We start from the raw sequence: 10,351 nt of genomic DNA, 5'->3' as shown, positions 1-10,351 counted from the left end.
TGCTTTGATCTGGGTGATGTATTGCAGGTGTGTCAGTGGCCGGCCCTGGCCCGGGTGGCTTGGAGACGGGCGCTGCTGGTACCGCTGTCACCCGTCATCAGCCGGTGCCAGCTGAGCCTCCCAGCTGCCCGCGGCTGCCACGCAAGGCATAAAACATACTCTCTGAACAATCACAGCAGCAGAGCCCAGCTTATAGACTGCATTATTAATTAGTTTAACGACGCTCAGCCCTATTAGAAAGCACGAGATAATTGTATTTAATTTGTGTACGTTTTAATTACAGCCCAAGCAGTGCCAAATTTGATCAACGGATCATCTTTTCTGTTCTGCTCTGTAACTGTGTTTGTATTAATTTGCATCTGAAACAGGAGGAGCAGCAAAGCCCTACCATGAATAGAGTTCCTTTTCATTTTTAAACCGTGTCATCTTTCACATCGTGGTGCTGTGCGAGACCTCTGCATGCTGATAACAGTGTCATCTTCTCCTGTAGCCACAAATTAAAAGCAGGTTTACGACCACATGCTACGAGACCCTCCAGGGTCCCAGAGGAGGCAGCCAGAGAACAATTCATTCACTCATCTCTCCCCTTATCCATGATGGAAGTAGAAACAATTGCATCATTTAATTTACTATTGCAACGAGGATATGGCTCATTGGCCCCTCGTTGTTTTGAAGATGGATTTAATTAACCTCCTATGAATCTTGCCAATAAGCGTGGCAGCATCAGTATGGAACAGAAGATGTCAAAAAATCAGCTGCAGGGACGGGTAATCAGTATTTCTCAAGCCAGCTCTGCTGAGAGGACTTCCGCCTATGGAGCTGCGGCCCCAGCAGAAAGCTAAGGAACACATTGAGTTAATACACTTAATTATACACTGACTTACCTCTGGGAATCTGAGCTCAGGTTTGACTTAGACTACTGAGAAAAAGAGAGGTAATCGAATAATTCCTAATAGCCACATATATCTTTAATGCAGAAGCCATTTGCAATCACTGGGAAATAAATAATTGCAATTAACTACACTGTTAAGTAAATATACAGTCCCTTGGGGAAGCAATCTGCATGCTTTTATAAGTCTGGCTACAATATGAAACTCATCACAATGTCTATGGGAGTAATTTATAAAGAACATTTAGCAGGTGCCTCAGATGGGTTGCTGCAATTTACATTCATTAATAAAACTGTCGTTATTAGACCTGAAGTTTTATGCATTTTAATTTAATAAATCTTTATTACATTTTCATTTTACACAGGATTTCGTTTCCAATATATCCTAGAATCAGTTTAGCTTGTGAAGAGAGTTAAAATCTTTATGAGACAAAGTTATTTATAATGAACTATTTGAGGAGATAAAACCAATCCAGGACCTTACGCACATTTCTAACTGGAATGAAAACACGATCTGAAGCTTGTAAGCTATTAAGAGTAATTTATTGCACGACATGCAGGTTTATCTCAGAAAGAAAGCCGTGTATTTTTCTTTTACAAGGAGCGCTTAATATCACTTTACTGAAGGAAGAAGGGAACCCTATTATAGCTTTAAACCACCAGCCACTATGGAGAAGAAAAAAACCACATTGATTGCAGAACACGAGAAAGAATGAACAATTCCTTTCATACGTGTAAAAAAGGGCTCTTTTGTATCATTTGTAGCACTGTGGTAGCAGCGTTTCTTCCTAACTATGTAAAGATTTAATAGGACAGAACGAGGTTTCAGCAGTCCTGGTTCGGCCAACATTCAGACAAGCTTTAATTAATTTGCTGCTCTCATAAGCAGGGGTCTGCTTGTGGCAGCATTTGCATACCTGTGTCTCTTTATCTTGTCCTGCTGTAAAAGCTACAGGAGAGGGTCTGCTCTTCTCTCGCTCACCACAATAAGCTCTTCTTCAATGCAGCAGTCAGCCAAAAGACATGTCCCTCATCTCAGATCAGTGCTAACCTGTTTGACCACAGTTACTAACGGGTGGTGTGTTGGCTGGAGTTCGCGAAGATCCTAGTTACTGCTCAGAACACAGAGCACCGTAATTAAACCAGTCACAATATTTCACAGATTTGAGTAAGATCTAAACCAATTACTTAGACATAAAAAATAGTTCGTCAGCATTTTTTTGAACAAAAGATGTTTATTCAAGAGAGAGTGGTGTCTTATGGGAAGAGGCCCGTGTTTTGCAGACAAACACATTGTGGCAGTGACAGGGAGCGCTCCTGGAGCTTTTGCTGGCATGAGGACGCTTGAGGAAGAGATACGACGCCACCACTGTCCTCAAAATGACAGACCATACTGCGCCAAGACAGTACGAGCAAATGAACATTATGTGATTCATTGTAGCATCAGCACTACGGTAGGAACTAAAAAGTCATGCTAGAATGAAGTCGCTCGTATTTTACTGGATAATATAGAGTTGAATGGCCAGGAGTGGCAAAGAGGCACAACGTGAGTGGATGGTGGAGCTAGATATGCAACTTCGTTATGAGTAGTTATTACCTTTTAAAAAACACTCAATCAGCAATGGCAGTTATGGCTTATCAAAGGGCTGCTTGGCAGAAGCGTAGAAAGGAAATATCCTGGTGGAACGTAACCCGTTAAGCAGATAGCGCAGGCATGAACCCCTGGTTTTAAGACGAGCACTTTGCTACTTATTCTGCAGACGGAGCCTGAATGCTTTCCGTAGGCCCAAATGACTGGAAGCCCAGAACAGCATTTCTGTTTCTACCTTTATAAATGTTCACGTATAAAGACTTTATCCCTCTCCAGCTTACCAAGTTCCTATCAACCCTAACAAGACATCCCTCAGTGGGGGAAAAATGAAAACCCTTTTTTTCTGGATACAAGTGAAGGTTATGGTTTACCTTGATCAAATAGTTTTTGTGATTAACGTGACCTTCTCCTAAACACCTGTGGTTGCATCTAGAACTTTATATTCCTCAGTTCCGTTCTTGGAATGGAGGAGCACACAATTATCCTTCTTGTCTTGGAAGTGCCAGGATCTTTAAGAGACATTTGAATCAGCAGTCTCGGCCAGAAATGGGTTTTTACTCCAAACCCGTCAAAATAAGCCCAGTTTACTAAGCCTGACTGTATTTTCCTAAGAGGGACAAATAGGATGAGGAAGAATTATAGAAGAGTTTCAGTGGATAACTAATTTTTTTAAAAAATATGAAAATATACAGTAAACCTCAAAGATTACTATAGACTGTTACTGTGGCCAGCTGACAGTAAACATGGTCCTCCTTGGTCCAGACCCACCTACACTTGAATAGGGATTTAAATAAAGCAAGACTGGCAAACTGATTCACTGAGATAAAAGGAATAGGAGAAATCTTTCTACTGATGGCCACAGCCAGCACTGCAAGCTCTGATGCTCTGGGCTGGGGCAGGGAGACTGTGCGAGGAGGCAGCTCCTGACCCACCAAGCTCCAGCACAGTGCTGGAGTGAGAAGGGGAGCTCTCTCTTTTTTAAACATCTGCTCTAACAAACGGAGGGGAAAGGGCACCTCTGCATGTTAAAGACACAAAATGACAGCCCGCACGGGGCGCCAGTGCGTAGGCAGCCCTACAAATTTACTGACGGGGGTCACGACCCTCCCACTTGCACTTCCATAGATCCATGTGAATGAGGGGGCATGGAGAGATTTATGGGACCGATTCTGCTTTTGCATTTACACCAGCGATTGTAGAGTTTACAGAAAATATTAGAAGCTAACAAGTTGCTTCAATTTAAATAATTTAATTTACTTCTTCCATATGTTCACTCACAGTAACTTCACTTCTTTAATTTTTTATATCAAATAAGAACGGTCCTCCTCAGTTCTTTTAACAAAACCCCTCATTTACCTCTCCACAAACTTCAGTTCCCTTCTTACCCTTAATGTGCTTCAGAGATTTCAACATCCTCGTTTTATTGAGCTGATAGTCAGCTAGTCTTGTTTAATTTCAGAACCTCAAAGCACATACCCTATCACATTTTTTGAAGAACCAAAACACTAAACTCATAATAAATTTTTGTAATATTCAACTTTAGCCTACAGTGCACCTCACTGCTGCTGCAGATTTCTTTCAAGTCACCTCATCAAATCTCTTCTCAATTCAGTTTTAGAAGATAATTTTCCAGAAACAGAAAAATCAGCTTTGTGATGCTACTATAAATTTGCAACATGTTTCTGATAACCGCAAAGTTTACTGTGATCTATCCGCATTATCTTTAAAACACAGGGAGAGCAGAACATCTGGAAAAACTACAGGAGAACCTCTTTTACACAAAGAAACATCACGAATTCTTATTTCTATGAAATACTGTGACAATGCCTGTACCAGAGACACTGCAGAGAAGTTGATACATACTAGAATCCACAGCTAAACTAATATAAAAGTTCACAGAAATCTTGTATATCTTGCCAACACTTCCAGAACATGCTGGGAACAGATGTGCTGGAAGATACCTGGAAGCTGTGGGCACGTAATCAGAATGCTGTACCACCCCCAAAATCTAGCATTAAAAAAAAAAAATCAGTAGGCGAATCTTTGAATTTAAACAGCAGCAAAATACTCGTCCAGATTTGAGTATGTAGGATTGACTGAATGTAGCTGACTATCGGAAAAAGAATAAAGGTCTTTGAGCCTACCTTAAAATGATCAAAACGTGAGGAAACGTAAATCTTCCCTCGGTCCGTGCTGCCTTACTGAGTGCATTTCCCACTTAGGAGGTTTACTGTTGGAAACACTTCCAGCACGAAGGATGACGAACTGAAGGTGTTGAGTGCTGGAGGAATGCAACGCCAGCAAGACGTGTCACCAGCAGCAGGGCCAAAGGTCTGTCATTTGCTGGCCCGAATGGGTCTTCGATGGATCGCCAAGAAGGTGGTGCTTCTAAGAGGCCTGACTGCTAACAGGAGACTTTCTGGCTGTTTTACAGTGACAGAACAGTGGTGCTTTGGGACCAGGCCCCCGAAGACGCCACCAGAGCAGATGAGGAGTGGACTCAGCACACACAGCAGGAAGATTCACTTGTGGTACCTCAGCAATACACCCGGCCAGTACAAATCTGCTGGGATGTTAGCCCAGAGGTGTGCTGTTCAGGCGAAAGGCATCTCCCACCAGTCAGGGAGGTGTTCGGAAGCTGAACGCAGCAGACAGACCAGAGCACTCCCCTTTTCTTGCCCCACAGCTCCCTGTCTGCACCCATCTGAGAAAACCCCATGGAAAACCAAACAGGCATTGACAGGAGCAAGTCAAGTCAGTGCTAGATCCCCTAAAACTCGGCCCCAGCTCTCCAGGGTGAGCTCAGCCAGGGCAGGGTGGCAGCCCCGGTCCCCTCCACAGTTCCGCACCCCACTGGCAGCCTCCTTGTGCCGCCCGGGCTGGCACAGCCGGGGCAGCTCTCATTAGCAGGGTAACGAGCAAAACCCTGACCTCCAGCATTCAAACTGCCACAGAGCAGTACAGAGACCACTGGGTTGAGCCACAGATTAGGAGTGCAGGTAACAAAGTAATGGAAGTAACGACGTGAGGAGTTACCCTCCAGCCTGCTGATGTGGTTGATGTGGTTCCACAGCCAGAGCGGTGGAACTTAGCTACAGGACAAACTTCTGAAGCTTGTCACTACAGCAGCACTGAATGTTTGTAATTAAGGTGTAGCAGCGTTTACCCTGCCTGTGTTTCTTTTCAGGTACACAGTAGCTGGGTTTTAGCCTCTCCCAAGGAGAGGACACACCTTAGGAGATCTCACAGCCACAGCCAAGATGGGGCAACACTGGCCGAGACCCTGATGTCCTCAACGCCTGGCACTCACCCAGAGCACACAGATGTCTGAGTCTTGGGAAGAAACTTGCAGTAATTGGTCCTCTCGTGCTCCCTGTATTTTGAATGACACATTGGCCAAGAAAACTGGACTAAAATGGAACCTTATCATTGAGCAGGCTGAGGACAACTTTAACATGCTTTGAACGGAGGACCCACAGGTATTTCTCTGAACATCATCATGCCAAGGAAGGAATCATGCTCCAACTATGATTTAAATCTACTGTAAACCAATTGTATTTGCTGTGCTTGTTATGCTACAGACATCCTATTTCTTTCTTGCCAGTTTATCCCTCCGGACAATGCACTTGTTAATGCACACATGGATCTCAGAATTGCCAGAAGCCTTTACCTGTTTTATTGATCAACCCCCGGATTACTCCAACAACAGTAAAGCAGATTTTCCTAGCAAGGAAATCAATATGACTTTAGATCACGGTTCCCATAAAATGTTTAACAAATTATATATTAATGATTTATTGTCTATTAATTATGAATTAATAAGGACAACATTTTTGGCATCTGATTTAGCAAACTGCACTTCAATGTCTGGCCTCCACATGTGAAAATGCTCTCAGATTTTCCCTTTCAATGGCTTAATTGAGAAATCCGTTAGAAATACACTTTATTCTTTGTGTTTGGTATAAGCACAGCCTGCGTTTCCACAAAACATGTATTGCTCATAGTCTCTTAGTGTCCAAGTCTTCAGCACGTCGTGGTCTCAAGAGGGAATTCAAAAGGTCAGCAAGAAAAGCAGAGATAAATTTAGTAATATATACAAAGATGACAGGTCAATGGATTAACCCTTAAAATTCCTCGTACTGTCTGCACTGCTGAACAGTTGAAGGAATGGTTAACATACTGCACAGGCACATGCTGGAAATGCCAGAAGGGACGGGGATTTTTTTTGGAGTGTATGGTTCCTACAGGAGCCCAGGCCAACACTTTGGCTGGCACCAAGCACTAGAAATTCACCTTTTGTTCCTCTTCTGCCACTACCAGCTTTGGAAATCGCCACAGTTGAGGAACACCATTTATCAGCTAGTTTGTGAAGTGATCTGGGATTGGATCTCACGTATTTGATACACAACCACAGAATCTCAGAATCACCTGGTTGGAAGAGACCTTTAAGATCACTGAGTTCAAATGACCCTGCACTGCCAGGGTCCCTAAACCATGTCCCTCAGCACCACATCCACATGGCTTTTCAACACTTCCAGGGATGGAGACTCTACCACCTCCCTGGGCAGCCTGTTCCAAGGCTTAGCAACCCTCTCTGTAAAGGTCACTCCAAAACACCCCTGAACTTTACCCAAGGAACAATCAAACCATTAGGTATTGCCTAGAATAATTCCTTCTAGAGGTGCCCTGTAACTCTGCCCTCCCAAATTATACTTTAGAAGCTGCTCTGTCTCCGAGAAGGCCAGACTCTGTCACAGTCAGAACAGGGCGCTGCATGCTTACTGTCGGTTCACTCACGACAGCAGGTTAGGATGCTGTTAGGACGCACTTCCTGCAGTGTCCCTGTTGTAGTCAACAGAGACAACCCGCACAATAAACCACAAGATAACCATTTCTTACACCTTTTGGGTCTTCTGACAGATCGGTTTATAAACGGTACCAAACGCAGAGGACTACAAAACAAACTTAATACGGCTTCAACTGTGCGTACATAAATTACAAGTGGAAGTTTCTAGAGCAACTTTAATTATGTTTAATTAACGTTGCAAAGTTCTGGTTAATGGGGTATGCTACTTCTCAAAAAAAGCAACAGAAAATGCTATTCTGACGCTTTTTACACTTACCTACGTGTGTGCTTTATCTGGAAAGAATGGGTAAATGAATTTGATTCATCTTCAAATTACAGCTTGTGTGCTCATATGCAACAACATTAATTGACACTGGTGGAGCACTGGTAAGATGAGAAGTATTGTGCCAGGACTAAGAATCACCTGTGCTCTCACTGCCTGTTGTGCAGGTTGCTCAGTATGCGCCATCTCTGGCTAGAGACTTCACTTTGCTAGGAGCGCATCGCTTTGGAACGCACCGAAGGCACTGAGGAAAGCAGTCTCTGCAGTCCCAGTCCTGCGGGTGCTGGCAGTTTGTAAGTCAGGAAGAAGTGACAGCTACCTTCATCAGCACTGGGTGCAGGAGGTAATTCTCAGTGGGGGTGGGCTCACACAGGAGCATCTCAATAATACCACTGCACCACTGGTGAATAAAAACCAAACAGGCATAACATCTCAAACCCAAGTAATCTACAAACATCGATGACAACGATGGTAACCACAGTGTTGCAGAGCAGCATTTAGTCCTTAACATATACAGTATGAAGCTGCAAATTCTGAATCAGTGACTCGTTTAATTTCTATCAAGTTTAAATTTGTTGGTTAAATGACTGCCATGTACACAGGACTCCGGGAAGGAAGTTCTTAGCTACACGTGTAGTGCTGTATTGTCAAACTGCTGTTTTTCAGCAGATGAAGGACTGATCACCACGCAAGGAAGGAGAATTGCACCACACCAGTATGAGAGGTACAGCCTGTGACACACAGGCCGCTTACTTCCTGCTGCTTGCTTTACCAAACCAAACCTTTTCGTTTAGAAGATACATGCCTGTCCTCAAGGACACCAAAAAGACAGTGCAGAACCTCTGAGAATTAAAGTGGGAAAACTACGAGATTAAATTGGTTTTCAACCTGGATATTATTTCTGACCCTACGTTACCTGGAGCTGAGCTTCAGCAGGGAAGTTAAGTGATCTCAACTCACAATGAAAAAGGTTTACTGCATTCTCTGTGGCTTCATACCAGTCTCCCGCACTGGGATGCTGCTGTCACAAAGGTCTGCACAGATGTCTGCTTGAATTTTTAAACTGTGGAGTTCTATTACAGACATTTAGGAAATGTCTCTCTTTTTCCGCCTCGCAGAGTAGAAATATAAACCAGCACTGACTCTGCTTGCAGTAAATGATTGCGAGGTTCACTGTGAGCTATAAACATTAGGCGAAAGTCACAAACACAACAGAAATGTGGTGTCCGGAGCTGAAGCCCACAGAGGTTTCAAACCAGGAATCGCATGCCCACCAAAGGAAGAGACTCCTGCAGGCCCTCTGAAGACTCCAGGTCTCATCTTAGATTGGGACCCGCATTTTCTCCTTTCCACAGGACCACGAACTGGTGACATGGACTCTGCAGGCCACCGGCATCTGTGGCCAACACTCATTTCACAACCACTCCTGAGGAGAAAGGCAGCATGTCCATGGGTGAATGGCTGCTTGAGTTCACTGCTTCAGCAGAGTCACAACAGTGATTTTCAGTTACCCGTCGGACGCTCCTGTTAAAAGTATTCTTAGCCAAGTCTGACATCAGTATTAGGATTAGTTTGTTAAGTCACTTTTAGCTTTTCCATAGGAAAAAAAAAAAAGCAAAAGAAAACTTGGTAGGGTCTACAACAGAAGAAAAATAGAAGTGAAGTCCTACCTCTACTACTGCTTTGGCATCCAGTCTAAAGTTGAAATCTCCAAAGACAAAATACGAAACTTTCTCAAACCGCTGATCTATAATTCTGGAAAAAAACAAAACAAAACAAACCTGTCATTCAGCTTTTTGTATATGCAAGGACACACAAATACATATATCTTCTAAGCACAATCTCAGAAATGATTATCGAAATGATCAAAACTACCAGTTAATACTGGAACAATATAATAACCGTGTTTTTGGGTTGATTTTCTTTCGTTAGGCAATTCTGTCTCCAACCGCAGTAAAACAATGCATTTACTTCCCCTGATCGGCTGAAAGAGCAATTTGGAGGAACATGAGTTTGCAGCAGTTAGTACAAATACGGCAGAACCAGCGCTTGGGCATCACAGGAATTTCAAGGGCGTCATGGAGGCCCTCCACACCTTTGCAAGTTTAAGTATATGGCTTTGGGCTGAGCAGCCAAGAATCGGGAACACAAGTTAGTGGCGAGTTGAGAATATGTCTGCCCCTGAGTTCCCTTACGTGTAAGACTGTGATCGCACTGTTCGTTAGTACTCTAAGAACTACATCAGAAGTGACATGTTAGGGCCAAACATTCATTGTCACAGCTGAGAAGAGACCGATGCATGAGGTTTTCCCTGGCTCAGTTCTAGCTCTAAAGGCTGTTGTTTCTTTTGTTCAAAGCAGATTTTTCCTGAGGTTGTAGCTAACACCTGAAAGGTGATCCTTCCGGATGTGAAGAGTGACTTTTTTCTCAAGCCTTTGCTCAGTACTAAACAGGGAGATAATGCATTACTGCTCATCTTTCAAATCTCGTATTTTCAAAAATTGTTATACTGTTATTAGCTTATCCATTATTACCATCGATTGCCTGGTATTCCCAACAAAGTGCAATTCTACATGCTTCCAGAGATCTTGGCACTTGGAAATCCACTGAGTCATGCTTTATTTCACAACAAGAATCGATACAATTAATTTCCTATCAGTAGCTGAGGAAAGTATAAAACACCTGAAACGTAACTGCTACAGGTACAGAGAACACGCACCGACCCCCACACCGGTCAAGCAG

General features: G+C 43.4%; 1 protein-coding gene across 1 annotated transcript in view; it reads right to left on the bottom strand.

Moving 5' to 3' along the window:
• Positions 1-10,351, bottom strand: part of INPP5A (inositol polyphosphate-5-phosphatase, 40kDa) — a gene marked incomplete at its 5' end in the record, with an annotated part of 101,165 nt that overhangs the window by 60,374 nt on the left and 30,440 nt on the right. Inside the window, one exon of the mRNA XM_010142409.1 lies at positions 9,280-9,364. Coding sequence (XP_010140711.1) covers positions 9,280-9,364 — 85 coding nt within the window. The remainder of the gene's footprint in view (positions 1-9,279; positions 9,365-10,351) is intronic.

Source organism: Buceros rhinoceros, unplaced genomic scaffold (genome assembly GCF_000710305.1).
Source record: "Buceros rhinoceros silvestris isolate BGI_N320 unplaced genomic scaffold, ASM71030v1 scaffold17188, whole genome shotgun sequence".
NCBI classification, from domain to species: domain Eukaryota; kingdom Metazoa; phylum Chordata; class Aves; order Bucerotiformes; family Bucerotidae; genus Buceros; species Buceros rhinoceros.
This window is presented reverse-complemented; position numbering and strand designations above follow the sequence as displayed.